At 38.7% G+C, this 22062-nt stretch overlaps 1 protein-coding gene across 3 annotated transcripts in view; it reads left to right on the plus strand.

Moving 5' to 3' along the window:
- LOC126456891 (serine/threonine-protein kinase mig-15) overlaps positions 1-22062 on the plus strand; it is a 330660-nt gene that overhangs the window by 134991 nt on the left and 173607 nt on the right. For all 3 annotated transcript variants that reach the window (XM_050092726.1, XM_050092727.1, XM_050092728.1), the window contains exons 5-8: positions 7733-7781; positions 8325-8477; positions 8768-9049; positions 9894-10052. In XM_050092726.1, the coding sequence (XP_049948683.1) occupies positions 7733-7781; positions 8325-8477; positions 8768-9049; positions 9894-10052 (643 nt within the window). The remainder of the gene's footprint in view (positions 1-7732; positions 7782-8324; positions 8478-8767; positions 9050-9893; positions 10053-22062) is intronic.

A 22062-nucleotide genomic window follows, 5' to 3' on the forward strand; every position in this document is an offset into this window, starting at 1 on the left:
TTTGTTTATCTTCCATTTAACCAGAATGAACCACTACAATGTGTGATTGGGTGCAGCTGGTATGTCTTAAAATATTTTTTAATAGACTGACTTTTTAAATTCAATAGCCCATTTAGAAAAAAGAATGCATAAAACTTCATACATTAAATTTTCAATGATATACTCACATATAGTAAATTAGTTTATTTAGTAATTCCTCTTAAAAAGACTTAGAATTGTGATTATTTGGAAATCATTATTTCTGTCTGTTTTCCTCCTAAAATGACCATCTCATTAACTAGATTTAAGATTGAAGTTTAGTTCAGTGGAACAGTCTTAATCAAGAATAACAGAAAATTTGAAATGTATTCAGGACATGTTCCTGCCGTTACATATGGAAACCATTCATTTCAAAATACGAGCAATTAAACTCAAAGTGCGTGCACTTAAAGTGGCAGTGAAAAGTGTGAGTGAGTCTGGAAGGTCTGATCTATTAGTACTCATAATACCCTCCATCATTATTTGACAGAGATGCACTAAGGTAGTTCACTATCATCATAAAGCCAGTAAAAATGTGTAACTATACACTTTGTGTAGAGTATTGAATTGAATCAGTTTTGTTGTGGATATCCAGTAAAACTTACATAATTTTACTGTACTTGGTAAGTGGATAGTTGACCCCACAAAAGTGCTATGGTTTGAGTTTGAAATTTTCAATATTATTGCCATTATAGACAGAATTTCCTTGTGGAGGTCAAATTTATTTTAAGGTGCATAATTATATTGATTAAAAGACTGTTGGTGACATAATATGTGAAACAGAGTTGGTACAGTGTAATTGGATAGATTAAAAATTTACTCACTAAGTAGTGGCAGGAGAACACACATATAAAAAAAAGATTTTACGTATGCAAGCTTTGCAGCCAGTGACTTTTTCTTCTGGCAGGAGGATTGAATGGGAAAGAAGAAAGGGGGGGGGGGTGAAGGAAATGGACAATAGAGGTTTAGAGGTTTAGGAAAAGGAATAGAGTTTGGCAAAGTCACCCAGAATCCTGGGTCAGGAGATATCAGTCTTTCCTTCTCATCCTGTCCAGTAAGTCTCTCTGATCCGGGGTTCTGGGTGACTTTTCCGAACTCTGCCCCTCTTTCTAAACCTCTCCAGTCCTTTTCCTTTATCTCTCTTCCTTCCCCTTCAACCCTCAACCCTCCTGCCAGAAGAGGGAGCCACTGGCTCTGAGAGCTTGCATATGTAAAACCTTTTTTGTATGTGTGTTCTCCTGAAACCGCTTGGTGAGCAGATTTTTTTATCTATCCAGTTTTTTTAACAAACAAAAGTAAATAAAAAATCTGGTTCGAAAAAGAACGAGGAAAGAGAATGGAAAAGAGGGAATGATAGATTACAACAGCGAGGCATTACCTGCTTCATTGAAATTACATGGGAAGATTAAAATAATTACTTAATCATCTTAGTTATCCATTTTGCTTTGTCTGTATTCAGTTGATGGGAACTTTACTTGAGACTGGAGATACAGGGTAGTTCTGTATGTTTTCTAATATTTTTTATATTTGATTATTCATGGATGCTCATTTTTTTTTTCCTCCTTTACATTTCTCTCTATCATTCTTTTCCATTTATCTTACAACTTGCATGTCCCCCCCCCCCCCCCCCCCCCCCTCCAGCTCATATTTATGTTAGCAGCTTATACCATAATTTGCCTTTTAACTATGCTCTCTCCTGTAGTTTGTTTGCAGTTTGTTATGAGTACTCAAGACTTACATGTGGGTCCTACCTATAATATTCTGTGGTTACTCAAGACATTGAATTCTTTGTAATACTGCAGTGACACACATGTATCTATAATGCTGTTGATAAAACCTTCTATTTTCAATTTCAGATTGGTTGATTATTGATATCTATTATGTATACTATTATGTGAATGTGTTATGTTACTCTAGAAAGGAAATACAATTTTATTTACAAGGAACATTCAAGTATACATAACATCAGCATTATGGTTTTCCTAATTCTGACACTACATGGGAGATGCAAAATGTATTATTTACCAATTGCTTCTTTCCTCCAAGCATACTGTGAATGCATGGCTGTTTGCTTCCTGTGGCTCCCTCAGTCCTTTCTAAAACAGATGAAGGAAAAAATGCATGGACTGTAGGTCAGGGCTAGCTTATCCTGTCTGATTTAGTTTATGACACTGTAATCCATCGTATGGTTGGACTGTGTTCTGTTGGCAAGTAGTATGCATAGGATTGTGTAGTTTTCTACTTACTCACAATCTGCCATTGATGTGCATATTATTCATTCGTCAAGTGGTGGCCTTGTGCACTACAGTTATCCAATAGTGGTGGTTCTGTGATCATCCAATCCCTGTGACTCTCTGTTGTGCTTTGAGTAAAAGTACACATAGGGTATGGAGCCTTCCATACCCCATAGCGAGAAAGAGGTTCTGGCTGATGCTTTTACTGCAGAGATGCATTAGGGGCAGTCAAATGAAAGCCAAACACATGCCACAACAGATCATGGAATGGTCCCATTTGAAAGCAATTATCACACATACTAAGATGTTTAGCCACTGAGAGACATATCCCTTCTAAGTTTTGTTTCTGTAGTGTGAGCCAACTAGGGAAGAACACCTTACTTACTGTCTTTGATTAGTAACTTTACTGCCTCTTCCATTGTTTCCTTGAACCATTCTCCTTCAACACTGTATAGCCAGGACAGCAGCCAGTCTGTATGGTGGGGTCATTAGGTACCCATTTGTTTGGGTCCCTTACAACACAGGGATCACAATTCTGGTATCTGAGCTGCTATGTTCTCATGTATGCTTAGGAGTGGTTGCTTGTTATTCTGGAGCATCAGAACTCTCAGCAACAGTCAGTGTCAGACAGCCCTTGCTGTGGTTGGGTGATGCCCAAGGGGAGAGCCCCTGGTCGGAGTAGGTGGTATCAGGGTGGACACTTTATTTGTGAAACATGTTAAGCTCCAAAAAACTGGCCAACCTTCTGCCACCATCTCTTTAATTGGGAATGGATTTTTCAGTACTGCAGCGATGACCTGCAACCGTCCCTTCCGTGGCTACCCTCTGGGAAAAGGGCCAGTCTCACCTGCTTGGAGTGAAACCCTTTTGCCACTATCTGGTCTGCACCAGGACTGGTGGGGACATTTCCACCACCACCAAACCATTATTTTTTTTGGAAACTATTAAGGACAGGTTTGAAGTAGACTATTCGAGTAAGATGCGGTCGAGTTCGCTGTGATCAAAACTTCTGCCACCCAGTCTGCACAAAAGTGCCTGCGACCATCTTGGCAATATCCCAGTGTCCATTACTACACAGAGTCTTTGAATATGGTTCAGGGAGTATTTTTGATAGAGATTGATTAGGAATTCTGGGCCATTCAGGAAAGGTAGGGTATTCATTTTGTTCAACATCTTCAGAAAGGCCATAGGATAATCGCACCAATATAGGCATCTTTATTGTGGCATTTGAGAGGGTACCCTCCCAGAGAAGGTCAAGGTCATGGTTTATTGGTGTGACGTGAAGCACCACTAGTGCAGGTTTTCTCATTGTTTGTGTTTTGGCCACATATCTGTCTGCTGTACATTGACACTCTTATGTGGTGAATGTGGACACCCACTCCATGAGAGGAGCCCATGTGTTCTACCATCTGTATGCATTATTTGTCATTACCGTCACTGTCCATGTTACCAGATTCCTCGGTTTATGAGGAGGAGGTGGTACAGGATTAAAAGTCCCCTTATCATATATCCTATACTAAGTCTTGTCTAAAATACGACTGTCTTTACTCTGTGTATATGACATCTAGCTCTTCCTCTGTTATGTCCTTTCCCACTCCTCCCTCCTCTTTATCCTACTGCTGATCCCCTCTCGTCTCCCGATCCCCTGCAGTTCCATGCCCTCCCCTCCATGTGCTGCTCCCCCTACTTGGCTGGAGAGGTGTTCCCCTTCTTTTGTGGTGCCTGCCAGTGATGCATCACACCCTCCCTCCCCTGGGACTAGCTCTTCCAGACAGGAGGCCTGCTGCCCCACGTCAATTGCGAAACGCAAAGTCCCCAAGTCGCCAACATTCCAGATCTCATTGAAGTGCCTACTCTCTCTCTCTCTCTCTCTCTCTCTCTCTCCCCCCCTCTGGGCTCTGCCCTCCTCAACCTATGAAAGAGGAGAAGAAGAAACTAAAGTCCCATGACAAGTCTCCACCGGTGCCCCCAGAGGTATGGACTCCTTCTTTAGTCAGAGTTGACCTCTTATTTATGGATATCACCATATATATGTTGATGAGAGATGGCTACCCGATGGCATGACAGGCTTCGGCCCACTCGCCTCCAATTTGAGTCTCCATTCCATGCTTATTCAGTGGAATTGTAACAGATACTATCATCACCTTCCGATACTCCAATCCGTTTCTTTTACTCTGCAGCTTGTGTCATTCTCTACTAATCTCATATTACTGGTGCTCACACGCCAACCCTTCACAAGTTCTTTGCTTTCTCTTAGAACCAGTTTAGCCCTCTGAGGGCCACCTACCCGCAGTGCTGTGTGACCCCTTCATGGGTAGATTTGCAGTTTCACATCAAGTTCCTTTCTGCTAAGTCGTGGGCTGACTCTTGGGGGAGGGGCGGGGGGGTCAATAGCTGTGGGATGCTCCTCATGATGCCCCATTTTGCTGAACTGCCACTGCCTTTTGGCTCTTTTTGGGACTAAATACGCATTCCCACTCTCCTTGTCCTCATTGTTAGCGGATGACCCTCGCATGGTTATGGCCATCCTCAGTTTTATTCGTGAAAGTGGTTTGCCCTTCCAGATTTATGTACTGGAATTTCCTTCTGGAATTGGAGTGTTAGTGTCAGTTTGGTAGGCCTTTGGCCTTGCCTCCACATCAATCCCCCCCCCCCCCTCCCATTTCCCTATGTTTTGCCTAGTCTTTCTTTGCCATTTTTCCCCCCTTTCTAATGTCTTCTTCTCTGGGTGTTGACCCCGTTGTGTCGAGATCATGGTATGGGGTGGGGGATTGGAATGGGTCAGCGACGGTGCAAGTGACCCATCACCCGTAGTGCATCTGGGGTGCGACCTGCTCTTGCCCCTGCCCACCTCCCCCATCCTCCTGTTCTTTACTCTTCCTGCTACCCCAATGATCCTTCTGCCTCTTTGTTTGCCCATTTTCCTTTTCCATTGACTGGACTATGCTGTTGGTATTGTTCCCCCCTTAGTTTCTGCTGTGTTGAATCATGGGATGGATGACCTCACTGTTTGGCCTCCCTCCACCCCCTCTTTCACCTCTGCAAGCAACCAACTAACTTTCTTGACTTGGAATCCCCAGAAAATCCCAGAACCTGATTGACACAGTGCATTATGTATTCCATGTATCTGATGTCAATAATATGGCTGCCATCCAGTACTGATATTGTGTGTCATGCTTATCTTATTAAAACTGAATGAAGCCAAAATTAGCTTAAGGATGACCATGCTTGAAATGTGCAAGGAACGTGAAAATATAATTCTGTCCAGCTGACAGAAAATCATAAGTAGTTTTGGTTTTACGTTAAATTAGCAAGTAGAGTAGTGCCTTCTGTCCATCCAGTGACATTAAAGAGGATTACAGAGACTAGGTTGTTATATTAAATTCATCATATAGAATTGTCCAAGTGAGGAGGAATGTATTGCAGTTCCTCCTTTCAGTTATCGCACAAATGCCAAAATGACAGATATAAAAATAAGTGACCTTGGTATAGAAAATCAACTAAAATTAGTCAACAGAGGAAATGTTACTGGATCTGTGTGATACATACATAATTCTGTGTAGTGCGTAGAGCATAACTTGCTCCCTTTTAGCAGCAGTCTACTGAAGGTCGACAGAGAAATGGAGTGTCCCTGGTGATGGGAAAAAAAGCAGATCATTCCAGTTTTAAAGACGGGATGTTGAATAGATGCTCACAGCCATAGGCATCAGTTGCTGATGTAAGTCTGCTGTAGGAAGCTTAGAACATGTTTTACACTAAGTGTCTTGTGACTTTTCTGCAGACTGAGAATCTCCTTTGTAGAAATTAACATGGATTCTGTAAATAAAAGGTGTATGAAATGTAGTTCACTTTGTTTCTTTGTAAGACCCAGAAGGCTGTAGATACTGTGCCCAGGTTGATGCAGTGTTCCTTGACTCGTGGAAGGTCATGTATACAGTTCCACACAGACACCTAATGAGCAAAATATGAGCTTACAGAGTATTAGACCAGCTTTGTGATTACATTGAGGAGTTCCCAGGAAATAAAATGCAGTGAGTAATTTGTAATAGAGAGAAATCCTAGTGAATAATCACAGAAGATCCACGAGGCTGTTCATGTATGGTGCAGTTGCATGTAGAGTGGTTGCAACACTATAAAGTTGTTCTGAAATGCAGGAAGTCTCACAGAGGATAGACACTTGGTGCAGAGAGTGACCATTGAAATAAATGTAACATATTGAGCATAAATAGGCTGAAAGATCCATTATTGTACAGCTACACTTTTCTTCGAATAATCAGTGGAACCATCCACTTCCATTAAATTTATGGAAGTGTGTGTACAGAGTTATTTAAATCGAAACAATCACATAAAACTAATTGTTGGAATGGAAAATTCCAATCTGACATCCATTTCAAGAATTCTCTGGTAGTGTAGTCCATCCATGAAGGAGGTAGAGTATATCATCAACATTTGACTAATATTTAATAATGCTTGACAGTCTGGGACCCTTCACAGATGGGACTGATAAAGGAAGTAAATATCCAAAGAAGAGCAGCTCGTTCCACTATATATTTGTTTAGAATTCTTGAAAGTGTCATGGAGATACTCATCTAACTCCAGTGCCTTCCTCAAGAGAGGTCTGCGTCAATTTCGTTCAGCGTAGTGACAGGAGTTCTTTCTCGAAAACACACAACACAGTAGCCATCTCCTAATTAAATTATACATGAGTTTGGCCCATGTGTGTCAGCAGTTTTTGGCCTTTCATTTATTTACCTCCGTAGCTAATACAAGGTTACATGTACTTTTTGTTCCAAAAGTTACATAGTGAGGAAATCCTCCAAGATGTAGAACATATCGGAAAACGATAATACACAATAAATGTCTACAAAGAACAAAAGATATGTGATGTGCATTCCACGGATCTGAAGTGAAATGGTCGTAATGGATGTGGAGAAGTAAAAAAGAAAAATTAAAAAAAGCTGATTTTTCATTAAAAGGAAATAACAAACTTATCACAAAACTTGTAAATGTTCAATACATTGAGATGCATTTGATAATTCTTAGGCTATTGTAGCTGTGCATCATCAAAAAAAAAATCATTTTACTACATTTACTTATATTGATTGCATTACTGCACTGAATTTGTATGAAGGTCGGATTGTATGTAATACTTTAATTATTTGATGTTATTAACAACATTTACGTATCAGTCAGTTCTAAGAAATTCCTTAGTGGAGTGGCCACCATTAGATCCTTCAGGCTCCTCTTAAACTGAGCTTCATTAGTAGCTGACCAAACCGCCATGGACAGTTCGATCAACAAATATGCTGGGAGAAACTGAAGAAGCACATGACTTATTAGTAGCTATATTTTTTTGTGACTGCTGGCAACTTGTTGAAAATTGGGTTCCTGAGTAGTGGACATCTTTTGGACTAGAGTAAGTCACTTTAATCTTTGTGAAGATTATTCTTATTCTTATTAATTTTCCTTCTTTGTTTCAGTTAGTGATGGAGTACTGTGGTGCTGGATCAGTCACGGATCTTGTGAAATGTAAGTTTTAAAATTCCCCTATAGTATAACACTAAAAGTTATTTCAGATGTAAGAATAAAATAACAGCGATATACTCTGGAGAAAAATAAAGTAATGTCTTGATTCATATTCACATTTTCGTGCCAAGTTAGAAAGAGCATTTCATTATTCATCTTTACTGGATTGTGCTTTCTTTTGCCTATGTTGCTTTGTCTGTTTTCATCTAAGTCATCCTTAATTATTTTTGCTTTAATTAATTTGTACTTTTTGAATAAAAACAAAACAATATACAGGTAATCTTTGTTTGTGTTGGATATTATAAATGATAGCCCACACCAAAATTCATAGAAACACCATAAGAAAGCAAAATTGAAAAGGAAGGGGGCAGTAGTAGAACTTGTGTTTTACTTCTGATAGTACCGGCAATGTTTATTTTACTGACTGTTACATCTGTAACATAGCCTGCATCATTTAATTTCAGACTGGCATTTGAAATTATATATCTGATAATACAAACATATTCATAAGTTAAATAAACAAAAGTGTTTTCTTATCTTTTACAGCAACAAAGGGGCAAAGTTTGAAAGAGGAATGGATTGCATACATTTGTCGTGAAATTTTACGAGGCCTTAGCTACCTTCATTCAAACAAAGTAATTCACAGGGATATAAAAGGCCAAAATGTGCTCCTCACAGACAATGCTGAAGTGAAATTAGGTAGGTTTCTGTAAGGAAATAAGTTATTTCAGTTGATATGAATCTTGAGTTATTGTTATTAATTACTCAGCATAAAGTGCTTGGTTCTCACACAATAAATACTTGTTATCTTAAGAGATAGCTTGAGAACAGAATCACTGTGTGTGTGTGTGTGTGTGTGTGTGTGTGTGTGTGTGTGTGTGTATAATTTAGAAATGCTGAATGTTTTTTTCTGATTTTAATTTAATTAAGATGTGATGAGTTATTCAGTTAATACCCAAATAAAAGAATTTAAATTTCTCTTTATATAGTTGATTTTGGTGTCAGTGCTCAACTGGATCGGACAATTGGGCGCCGTAATACTTTCATTGGCACGCCGTACTGGATGGCACCTGAAGTAATTGCTTGTGATGAGAATGCAGATGCCACTTATGACAATCGGAGTGATCTGTGGTCCTTAGGCATAACAGCACTGGAAATGGCAGAGTCACAGCCTCCCCTCTGTGATATGCATCCAATGCGTGCACTTTTCCTCATTCCACGAAACCCAGCACCTCGACTAAAGTCAAAAAAATGGGCAAAAAAATTCCATGGTTAGTGGGTAACACATTGTGATAGACATAAATTAATATTAATACATGAAGTCAAAATATATATTAAATAATTATCTTGCTTGGATTGGAAGCTCTGGTTGATAATTTTTTCATGTTTCAGAATTAAATTTGGGGTTTTGAACCTCTGCCTTATGAAAAACACAGTGTATTTCTTTTTTTGTTTACCCATGCAAATTTCAACACCTGTATATTATCTTCTGTAGGTCTCGATTTATTTCCGAAATTACATTACTTGTGAAGGGAAGCCTCTCTCTAAAAGTATGATGACATAAGTGTTTTGTTATATCTTATTTTTGTGAGGAAATCATATGAATACAGGTGAGAGTGAAGTATAAAAACATATGGAAAAGAGTGTATATAATTACAGCAAGAAAGACACATGAAAGATACACAACTGGGCAAAAAACGTGATATGCTGTCGAGTGAGAAAATGCATAAAAATAAGCCAACCTATAGAAATCCACTTTCTTTCCAAAACAAATTTAGACTCTCAGAAGTTGACACACAGGTGTGAAAATGTTTGGGAAAAAGGAAAAGAACAATGTTTAGGTTTGCGCAAGGCAGGGTTAGCAAAAACCGAAAATATATTCGAAATCATTTCATACATACAAAATTAATAACTTTGGTCTTTAATGGGTTCTTAATTTATCTTTTTGATCCAAGAAACAATATTGCATTATTTAAGTATTTTTTCATGTGTTATGAATAAGTTTCATGTCAGAGCGATGGAGAAATTTGGTTTGGCTTTTGCTATGTTTTATGGATTAAAAATTGTTGTATTGCAAATACTCCAGAGCTTATGCAGTTTTGTTTGCCATTGTAGGTTTCATTGAAACTGTTTTGGTGAAGGATTACCACCAGAGACCGTACACGGAACAGTTGCTAAAACATCCTTTTATCCGTGATCAGCCCACTGAAAGGCAAGTGAGGATACAGTTGAAAGACCATATTGATCGGTGCAAGAAAAGAAAACAGGAGAAAGGTAATATTTGCCTCCTATGGTTTTCACCTTTTCATTTCAGTGTGTCCAAAATTCCAATTATATACATTTTTAGAGGGAGGAAAACATCAGCTACCTCTGTTGCTGGCTTGTATGTGGTGGACTGTCACAATGAGTTATTACATATAGTAACTATTCAAATATTTTAATCTTGTACTGCTGTAAGTAAAACTACTACTACTGCCAGAATTTAAAGGGAAATGTGGGGTAAGATGTAAAAGGTAATGCAGAGAATATTACTGTAACAAAAAAGCAAATATGATCTGTTGTCATAGAATATTTGGAACTTTTGATGAGAAACAATCTGTTAAATGAAAATTTGACATGCCACTTCAAAAAAACAGTGGAGCAGCCCATCCAAGTTTTGTTGTAGGTGGCGAGGTTACAGATTAGTGAGAGGTTGCTCCAAGCTTGTCAGGTCTCCACTAACATTTCTTGTAAGAATCATTGATGTATATATAGTGAATGGGCAGAACATAGCAACACGGGCAAAGGAAAATATTTATTTACAAGGATCCTTTAGGCCTATGAACCATTTAGAAGTTTTCTTTGATATATCAGCCGCTCACTGGTGTACATGTCCACTGCTTACCCAGATGTCTTATCTAAATTTCACTCAATTGCCCTCTGGGTTTTCGATGCTCTTACAGGTCACGCACCGAGCGAGGTGGCGCAGTGGTTAGCACACTGGACTCGCATTCGGGAGGACGACGGTTCAATCCCATCTCCAGCCATCCTGATTTAGGTTTTCTGTGATTTCCCTAAATCGTTTCAGGCAAATGCTGGGATGGTTCCTTTGAAAGGGCACGGCCGATTTCCTTCCCAATCCTTCTCTAACCCGAGCTTGCGCACCGTCTCTAATGACCTCGTTGTTGACGGGACGTTAAACACTAACCACCACCACCACCACCACCACCACCACCACCACAGGTCATGCACCTGTTGTTTTGGTAATTGACACTTTCGTGCAGTTATCATCTGTTGTAGCTGTTTTTATTTACAATGAGTTGTCAGTATTAGAGAGAACATTTAATTTCTTATGATTCTGTACCTCGTTAATAAAAACATCAGGAGTGATGATTTACAACTACACTGATAAGGGAAACAAAAGCCATGATTAACTGTTGCTTTCATCAGATACAGGAAATCAAGAATTCAGTGTATTTAGATTGAGTGTTGCTGCAAAGCTCCATGAAATCTTGAGGACAATAAACACACAGAGCATTATTCTGGAGAAATTTATATTGATATTGGATGTAATATTTCATGATGTTGCCATTTCTTTAATTGACATTGATTAAAGTTCCTGAGCAAAATACAATAATATGTTGTAAAGAAACAAATTCGATTGGCTACGCAGGTGTCTACTTCAGTGTGTATCTGAATGCCTTCTAAAGAAAATACATTCGTACGCGATATCTGACTGTGTTTGTGACTGGATTGAAAATTTCCATACAGACGGGATAGTGCACTATCCTGCATCTACATGCACTGAAGTAATATCATACTTGACACAAGGGAATATAAGGCCACATCCTACAGAAGTGACCTACAGCACATGACAGCTTCAGACAACAAAACACATGACAGGTATAGTTATGGAAGTGGCCTAGGTGAGCAATGTTTGTGGCACTGCCTGTCCCCTGCTACAACTTGTGACGTTTGAATTCAAACTTGTTTGAATCTTGTCACTGCAGCATGTGCGGCAGTGAGAGTGACAGCTATGAGTCTTCTTGGCTAACCAGTGGAGCAGACAAACCGGCTGCTATGAAATATTTATCATCCATTTTAAAGTAAACTATTTGGTGCAAAAAATTTGAACTTTCCATATTTTACAGCTTGATATCTTTGCTCAATGAAGGACTGAATTTATTTTCATTATTTGCCATAGTTACTGTGCTGCACAAAACTAAGTAAATGACTGTGTGAAATTTTTAAGCTTTCACAGAGGTGAAATCACATTGCATGGCCTTTGCATGTAGTTCATTTTAGATCATACGTTATTGCATACGAAATGTAACAAGCATATTGAAATTGTATTTAAAGTTGAGAGCGGAATGATATCTCTTTTCATTCACAAGATATTGGTTGTCTTATCTGCAAACAGGTCATTCACGGTGTGTGTGAATGCTTTCCTATGTGTCAGGAATCAAGGGTTGTAAAAATCGTCTTCATAAATGGTTCAAGATTCAGAACGAGATTTTCTTGGAAATGGCATTGTGCAAAAAGGATGGTACAGTAAAACTCTGATTTTACATTCTCCAATTTTATGTTTTTCGTGATTCTACACAGTAAATTTGTAGCCCCTGTAAAGTCCCATAAGATCAATGCTAAAAATTCACCAATTTACATTTCTTCCTAGTAAAGTGTATGTCTCTTCTAAGTTCTTACTCAACGTCTCGCTTGGCTTTTTCCTATTGACATTTGATCTGACTGAACAAGTTAAAAGTGATTCAAAAGACAGACTGTTTTGGATGGTGGCAGAATTAAGGGAATATTTTAGGCTGTTATGAAGAGGGGAGATGTGTGAGAGGAAATGCTGACATAATCCACACTCGGTGTTGCCAACACAACTTGCAACATTTAGCTTCACTGTACAATTATGATGCAACTAATGCTAGGGTCCAGTGGCAATGGAAAAACAAGAGTCGATGCAAAGTGTTCTGGACCGAGCCAATACATGACGAAGAGCCCCCAACCACCTCCTTTTCTTGTGGCACTTAAAACTCAGTCTCATCTTTTTGCATGTATTTCTGAGATGTAATGTATTCGGCAACAATATCAATCATCAAACTTTTAAATTCAAACACTGAAAAATGGCTCTGAGCACTATGGGACTTAACAGCTATGGTTATCGTTCCCCTAGAACTTAGAACTACTTAAACCTAACTAACCTAAGGACATCACACAACACCCAGTCATGACGAGGCAGACAAAACCCCTGACCCCGCTGGGAATCGAACCCGGGCGCTTCAAACACTGAGTCTGGAAGAATATGTTCGGTCATAATCAAGGAAATGTCGCCCATTTCCGGCTAATGAACTCTTTATTGACTGGTTACTTTTTAAGACACCAGATAGCAAGCACAGCCACCACACCACACAAACACACATAAAATGAGCTCATGTACAGCATGTGTGGAGAGTGGGAGTGGCCCTTCAGCGACAGAAATGCAGGTAGGGATGAAAGCATTTTGTAAAGTGCCGAAAATATACTTTCTGTGCAGATGATGTGACATGATAACAGTTGCGACAACTACATACACTATTTATGTATATATTTTGCACAAAACACTGTAGATTGTAAAGGTTGGCAGCAGTGATAGAGGGTATGAAGCAAAACTGTAGCACCTGAGCTTTCTTTCAAATTTACTTTTTACATGGTGTACAGAAATTCACTGAACCAACTCCTAATAAGCTTGTAATGTCAGTTGGGGAAGTAAACTCATTTTTTCATGTCTCTGTTTCTCTTATCAAGCTTAAAATAACACTTTAACAACAGTGAGCATATGAAGTATGGCTCACAAGAAAAGCATTAAACAATAACATCAATAGTGACACAGTATGTCATTAAGCAGATGTCTGCATTTGTGCTTATGATTTAACCACCTAGCTGCTGTGATGTTTTTGGTTTAATTCAGCATGTTCATCAGTTTTTGGTTTTTGTGGTTGAGCACAAAGGATTATCTCTCAAAAACACTTGTTTTGGCTATCTAATTTGTAGTTGTAGCATGTAGGAAAAGAGCTTGATTATCTTGTACCCAGACCAATTTAAATTTTTTGATGAGTTTTTATGTGCTGTTACACACACTTGATTTTTTAAGAACTGATGAAATTTATTACTACAAATTATTGTGTAAACCTTGTATTGTACATTTAATTTCCTTCGCTTGACAGATTTTGTACAAAATAATGGGGAGGATTGTGATTTTTGGCCAATTACATGTGTTTTTGCTCATGTTCTGGGGGTTTTTAACATTTTCCTTAATTCTGCATTGTCCTCAGTTTTGCGTGTTTTAAGTCTGGACTGCATGAAAACATAAAATAAGGATTTCACTGTGTTTTGTCGTGTGATTAACATTCGAAATGTTTTGGTCAGATGTTTGAGTGTAGCGAAAACAAGACTCCCTATAAATTACCCATTGAGTTTTTGACTGAATTTTCATAGCCAAACAAATAGTGCAAAATGGGCAAATGGAATATCCAGGTGACCAGTGTGATGTCTAGTTTTACAAGAAAATATTTAATTGCTTGAAAGTGATTGGGTAATGAAGGGAAACTTAATTACTGATTTGAGGAAAACTTGAAATATTTCACGTATAGCTTACTGATTTGAGGAAAAATTGAAATATTTCATGTATAGCTGCTGCTAGCAAGTAAATGAAGGGTTGAAAAGCTTATCTATTCAAGACCTAGCTATCTTAAGCATAAAAAGATAGGCTGGTGTGATATTTAACTGTGATGTTTAACTTCCTTCAAATCACGTACTAAATTTAGCAATTTCATGAACAGAAGACACTAGAAAGGCAAATGAGATGTCAGTAAGATCATCCTTTCCTTTCTGAATAAAACTTCAAGAAAAAGAAAGAAAGGAAATGATCAAATATTTTATGAAATGATTTGTCTAAAAGAAATCAAATAGACCAAGAAATATTTGAAATGCCTTTGAATGATGCTTGAAATCATGTACAGAAAGAGAGGTCCTTTAAATATCTCTCCACTAATTTTTATTTCTTACTTTTAGACAAATCATTTCACAAAACTTCTGACTTTCTTTTAAAAAATTTTGCATATGTTCCTTATGCAGACTATTTAGATTAACTGAAAAACTTGGCTTTAATACTGATTGCTGATGAATTACATTCCCAACAATCAAATATCAGTAAAATTTCATGATTGTTCATTTTGTTTTATTACGAATTTAATGTGTTTGATGTACTAGGTGTGTGTACACTTAAAGGTCAAGTTCTTCGACAAGACCTTAAAAATATACAGGTTGATTATTATTAAAGTTAAACTTTCAAACCACTGTAGAAGCAACACCATTGGTAAGAATGACATCAAATTTCAACTTAATATTATTGGATTGGGGGGAAAACGTATGGCAGAAGAAAAACAAGTAGTTACAAAATGTAGCAATAGATGGCACTGTAAGCACAATAATTTAATAGTGGTTGACTACAAATGACAAATGAATCATACAGCAGTGCCTATGGTGTACATTTGACATTAAACAAACTGTTCTACTCAGTGTGCATGGGTGCACAGTGTGATAATGTTAGTTATGTAAGTCCATCCACCATGGCAAGGTCATATCACATCAGATGGGGAAAATCGGTTCTTATTTGTCCTGAGGCCAAAAACTGCATTAAAAGCATCACTCACATCGGTTTTTAATTGCCCCGAGGCCAAAAACTGCATTAAAAGTATCACTCACAAAGATTTTAATTATGCTGAGGCCAAAAACCGTTTAAAAATCATCAATCAGATTGGTTTTTAATTGTCCTGAGGCCAAAAACCCCATAAAAAACATCAATCAAAATCAAATTGAATTATTAATTTCTGTGTGACTGGCACAAAACATGTTCAGTATGCTGTCCACCGTTTTCTGCAACAAGTTGAAGTCGAGGAAAGCATGTTCCACAACTGATCGAAGTGTTTCCGGGGTCACGTTCAGAATGTGTTGCACAATGCGTGCCTTCAGTGCAGGTAAGTTTGCAATCAGAACACGAAACACAACATCTTTCAGATAGCCCCACAGCCGAAAGTCACAGGGGTTAAGACAAGGTGATCGGGAAGGCCAGGCTGTAGGGAAATGGCAGCTGATAATTCTGTCATTTTCGAAATGGCACTTCAGCAGCTGTTCGACTGGATTTGCAATGTGCGGAGGTGTGCCATCTTGCATAAAAAGGATCCCATCCACACAACCATGCTGTTGGAGAGCTGGAATGATGTGATGGTGCAAAAGACACCCTTAGCACCTACCGGTGACTGGACAGGTAACAGGACAGGAAACACCTGTGTCTTCTAAAAATATATGGGCCTATGATAAATTATGCTGTAAACCTGCACCACACAGTGATCTTTTTAGGATGAAGTGGTACTGGTTGATATGCGTGTGGATTTTCCGTTGCCCATATTCGACAATTCAGTGTATTGACATATCCTGTCAGATGGAAGTGGACTTCGTCTGTCCACAAAATCTTCCATGGCCAATCATTGTCCACTTCCATGTGAGAAAGAACGACTTGTCTCCTCCTGCATTGCTGTGGCCACTGCTTCCACTGATGTCGAATCAATTCGTTTTCTCCCTCCACCAGGTTGCACACCAAAACAACCCGTCTTTTTCAAATTTCCGAATCATTTTCTCTCGATCCATAGCAGTCATTGGACCAACACCTTTTTTCAAACCCTTCAGTGTCCAGAACTTCTGCAAAGCAACATGTGCACAGTCATCATTCTTGTTATACAGCTGTACAAGGAGAGTGCGATCCTGCATTGAGACAGCCATGGCAAATGTTGCAGACGGGAAAAGAGGAAAAGCCGCGTACGCGGCATGTTTATACCAACTTCAATGGGTCGTGCGCATGACAGGTATTTTTATTTACATATTCTGACACATACAGTGCCATCTGTTGGTCAATTTTCGACTATTTTTTTTCTTCTGCCATACATTTCCCCCCTACTCCGATAAAATTCCATTGCAATTTGACATCATTCTGACCAGTGGTGTTATTTCCACAGTGTTTTGAAAGTTTAACTTTAATTATAATCACCCTGTACTTCGAAATGCAGTGTAAACACCGTAGATAAAATTTAGTATACAGAATTAGTGACAGGATTCGAGCCAGATCAGTTAAAATATTAGTAGTAGCCGCGAACCCGCTATGAAACAATTATCCTGATTGCTAGCCTAAGATGCTACCATTACACTAGGGAAATGTGCTCTGTAACAGTACTCATTCATCAGTATTTACGATCAGTACCGGCTGTTGAGAGTTACTGATCATGTAAGAAATATTTGTGTTTAATTTATTGGTGAGATAGCTGAACATCTCTCTGCTCATCTATATATATTCAAAGAATTTGTTTGGCAGTCTTCGTAGTTGATGATGATATAAGTTATGAAATTCTCCATGAAGATTTCTCACATCATAAATTTCGTGCACAGCACTCCGTTATCGCCTTATTTTTCTAAGTAAAGCTAATTTTGTTGCATTGCTCTCGAGCGGTACAATATTCTATGGTTTACAGGCGCCATTTTATAGAAATAGCTGGTAGGCTCTAGTATATGTCTGGTAACAGGAGATCATTGCACAGTGTTGCTGGAGTGTAGCATATCCGAACATCACTTGTTGTCAGTCGCTTTCGACACTTGTGTAGGATGCAGCCTAAGGAGGTCTGCCATGGCTTAGTGGTTAGTATGACTCTCCCTCTAAGACATTCTGCTGGTGATGCTGTCATGTGTGATGAAATGATACTGGAAAAATTTGCAGTTACCACCAGTTAGATCTAGATAAAATGTCAGCCTGCTGCAAAGACTGGCTGTTTGCTATTGTCATAGAGCAAGGAAGTTTTGTATTTTATGAAAGTATGTTGTCCTTAGATTACAAGATTGATGAGTGACACCTGAATCATTCGTGTTGTATAAATTGTGGGAGTAACATTGTGTAGAGTTATGAAGCTGAATTATCACATAGTATCAACTTTGGGTAAATCAAATGATGGGGTACTGGAAAACTGCAGTTTGTCAACAAAATAAATTGCATACAAAACACATATATAGCATATACCTGAATGTTGCTCAAGTATATATGGCCCAGATTCAATCAGACCAACAGAGGACATAAGGCATATACAAAGAAAAGTGGCGTGATTGGTCACAGGGCCATTTAACAGGTGAGGGAATCGAATAGAGCCGGCCGGTGTGGCTGAGTGGTTCTAGGCGCTACAGTCTGGAACTGCGCGACCGCTACGGTCACAGGTTCGAATCCTGCTTCGGGCATGGATGTGTGTGATGTCCTTAGGTTAGTTAGGTTTAAGTAGTTCTAAGTTCTGTGGGACTGATGACCGCAGCAGTTAAGTCCCATAGTGCTCAGAGCCATTTGAACCATTTTTTGAATCGAATAGAAATATTGCAACATCTGGCAGACACTCTAAGAAAGGTGCTGTACATCTCATGAGAATGTACTGAGCAGAGCATTATACAGGGTGATTCAAAAAGAATACCACAACTTTAGGAATTTAAAACTCTGCAACGACAAAAGGCAGAGCTAAGCACTATCTGTCGGCGAATTAAGGGAGCTATAAAGTTTCATTTAGTTGTACATTTGTTCGCTTGAGGCGCTGTTGACTAGGCGTCAGCGTCAGTTGATGCTAAGATGGCGACCGCTCAACAGAAAGCTTTTTGTGTTATTGAGTATGGCAGAAGTGAATTGACGACAGTTGTTCAGCGTGCATTTCGAACGAAGTATGGTGTTAAACCTCCTGATAGGTGGTGTATTAAACGTTGGTATAAACAGTTTACAGAGAATGGGTGTTTGTGCAAAGGGAAAAGTTCTGGACGGCCGAGAACGAGTGATGAAAATGTAGCACGCATCCAGTAAGCATTTGTTCGCAGCCCAGGAAAATCGACTCGCAGAGCTAGCAGACAGCTGCAAATTCCACAATCAACTGTATGTAGAGTCCTACGAAAAAGGTTAGTTATGAAACCTGAACGTCAACTACCCGAGGCGATGGATCGGCCGCCAGGCAGCCCGTGACAGAGCACTTCATCACTGGCCTCCAAGAAGCCCTGATCTTACCCCCTGCAATTTTTTCTTATGGGGGTATGTTAAGGATATGGTGTTTTGGCCACCTCTCCCAGCCACCATTGATGATTTGAAACGAGAAATAACAGCAGCTATCCAAACTGTTACGCCTGATATGCTACAGAGAGTGTGGAACGAGTTGGAGTATCGGGTTGATATTGCTTGAGCGTCTGGAGGGGGCCATATTGAACATCTCTGAACTTGTTTTTGAGTGAAAAAAACCTTTTTAAATACTCTTTGTAATGATGTATGACAGAAGGTTATATTATGTTTCTTTCATTAAATACACATTTTTAAAGTTGTAGTATTCTTTTTGAATCACCCTGTATATTATGCTATGAGACCAAGATTCTGCTGTGTTCAATAATATTTTTATTACAGTATGTCTATATCGGCATGATTGCTGTCTCTAGGTTATATCAGGTAGTCTTGATATCCATATGATATCGGTGTCTTAGTCAGCGACTCAGTTCTCAATACAGCTGCTAAGTAACGTAATTATGAAAGAAACTTTCGTATTTCGACAACTACAGAAATAATTGCTCCAGCTAAAGTTTAACACATCTATAGCTCCAGTAACATCAAAGGAGCAAACTTATGCAGTAGTTTGTATGGATATCAAGATCACCTGGTACGAACTGAAGATGGTAATCATGCCGAAACAGTTGTATTGTAATAAAAATATAATCGAACACAGCAGTGTCTTGGTCTCGTAGCATAATATATACTGTCCTTATATGACATACACGACACAATATGTCCAGATAAGCACAAATTGTACTGAGGGACTTCGCAAATATTCTTCGGTCTTCTATATACCTATCCCATGCTGATAAAATTAAGCAAGTAACAGCTTGCACAGAGGCACGAAATTGGTTGTTTGTCCCACTATTCATCAGTGAATGGAATGGCAAATACCTCAATTTATTTTGTGACAGAAAGTACCCCCTCCTGCAAACTTCACAGTAATTCATAGTGTGTATATATAGATGTGTGACCAAGGTCAGTGCTTCCTTTTCTTTTATGAATACTTTGCTAGAAGTACAGTGAAACAAGCAGTTTGGCAGGAATGTGAATCGTGCTTTATCCAGGCACTATACCTACGCATTGCAATTGGATGAGCAAGGAAAATGATTATGAATTGTGATAAAGACTGAAAAGCCTTGACCTTCTGCACTCATTCTATACCTTGCCATACCTCATCATACTACCAGTAGCCTGCACGAACTGTGTCAAACTTCATTGACAGTTTTCATTGTTAAAGGTTGGCCATTTTAACTGATCACACTGACGAAATTTTAAGAACGACTACTATTGGCATGGCCATTTAAACCAGCAGTAAATGTAGATTCGTAAGTGAATTCCACAGAAAATATCTACATCCTCCATAGACAAAGCATGAGCACTGTGTGCACATCCGATTGCATAGGAACCACTAAAGCATTTCAACAACAGGTTAAAGTAATATAAAACTGAATGACTCTCTTCAGTTACACAGAATACTCAGTAGTGGCAAAATATTGAATGAGACTAGGGAATCATACCATTTTGAGAATGAAACATTTTCTCTGTAAGTGTGTGCACCACAATAAAATTGCTTTGAATTAAAGCTGTGTTTTACACTTGTACTTGAACTGCCATATTTACCCCATTGTAAGATGACCTTGAATGTAAGATGACCCCCCCACCCTCCCTTTTTTTAGGAGGCCCTTTGAACTAAATTTATTTTTAAACTTTTCTGACTAATCAAAATTACAAGCTTCATCTGTCTAAACAGATAACATACAACTATTCTAAACTTATGCCATTTATTGATCATCTACATCTTGATAATAAAAGGAAAAATAAAATAAACTAACTAACTTTCACACTTGTTGTCTGCCGACATTCTCTCATTTGCTCTGTAAAACCAGCTGCTGACACATTCCCAATCGTTCATGTTGTACCTCACAGAGAGTGTCGACAACATTGCTGTATGAAACATGTAAGTATGACACCAGCTCCAATCTAGAATTAAGCATCTCCACAGAAATGCATGCTATTGTTGAGTATTTGTCCAATTTTAAAGTCAATTTGATTCAGAGTGCAAATGGATTCAGGCAAAATGCAGTTTAAACATATTAGATGTTCATAAAAAGCCAAAGTACGCAGTATGCATTCCCATAGTTGGCAACACAACATAATTTTTGCTCGCTCACCACTTCCCTCCCCACATTCATCCTTGTTCGCAGCCAAGCTAGTGTCACTGTGCCCTGTCCAGAGTTCCGTAGTGCTGTGCTTCAACAACAGTGAAATGTGGACGGCAGTATATTCCAGGGAGCTGGTCATATGTAACAACAGCAACTGATACATAAATAAAAGACCGCGGTCACTATTCAATCCAATTTTCGAACGGAAGGTGTAGCTATGTCAGTTCGAACTATCTCCACATTTGCAACCTTCTTTGCAGATCATTATAGTTTCTTGTGAACAAATAATCTATTGACTTGGGTTCAGAATAAAGTAATGGTTTTTTTATGGACGAGATTTTCACCTTTGAATTACCTTTACTTAAAAAGCAGCATAAATGTATGCATACAGTATCCATATGTACGAGAACTGTCATCGCACACCTGTTCAAATACAGTGAAAATTGTAAGTTGATAGAATTTGATGTTATTTCCTCCAGTGTTTCACAAAATTGTCAGTTTTTAAGCAGATCATGATATTGTTGCAGTCACTAGTACATAGTTTCTTGCGTATCCCTTGCACTAGCACTGCAAGTTCAAATGTGATTTGATTGTCCGAGCAGTGTTGACACTGTATCGAGTGCTTCGACGTATCGGGAAATCTTGAGCCTATTTGATTGCAAGCATTGTTTGCTAACTTCGGGATTGTTCAGAATAAATGTGTGTGAAACCTCAATAGCCACAGTTTCATGTAAATGTAAGACAACTCATATTAATTGATTGAACAATGTAAAAAAGTTCACCTCAGCAGCAATAGTGTAATTGGCGAGTGCCGTATTTACTCGAATCTAAGCCGCACCTTAAAAATGAGACTCGAAATAAAGGAAAAAAAAATTTCCCGAATCTAAGCCGGACCTGAAATTTGAGACTCGAAATTCAAGGGGAGAGAAAAGTTTTAGGCCGCACCTCCAAATCGAAACGAAGTTGGTCCATTGTAATATGAGAGACAATTTAG

The sequence above is a fragment of the Schistocerca serialis genome, chromosome 2 (assembly GCF_023864345.2).
Source record: "Schistocerca serialis cubense isolate TAMUIC-IGC-003099 chromosome 2, iqSchSeri2.2, whole genome shotgun sequence".
Lineage (NCBI taxonomy): Eukaryota > Metazoa > Arthropoda > Insecta > Orthoptera > Acrididae > Schistocerca > Schistocerca serialis.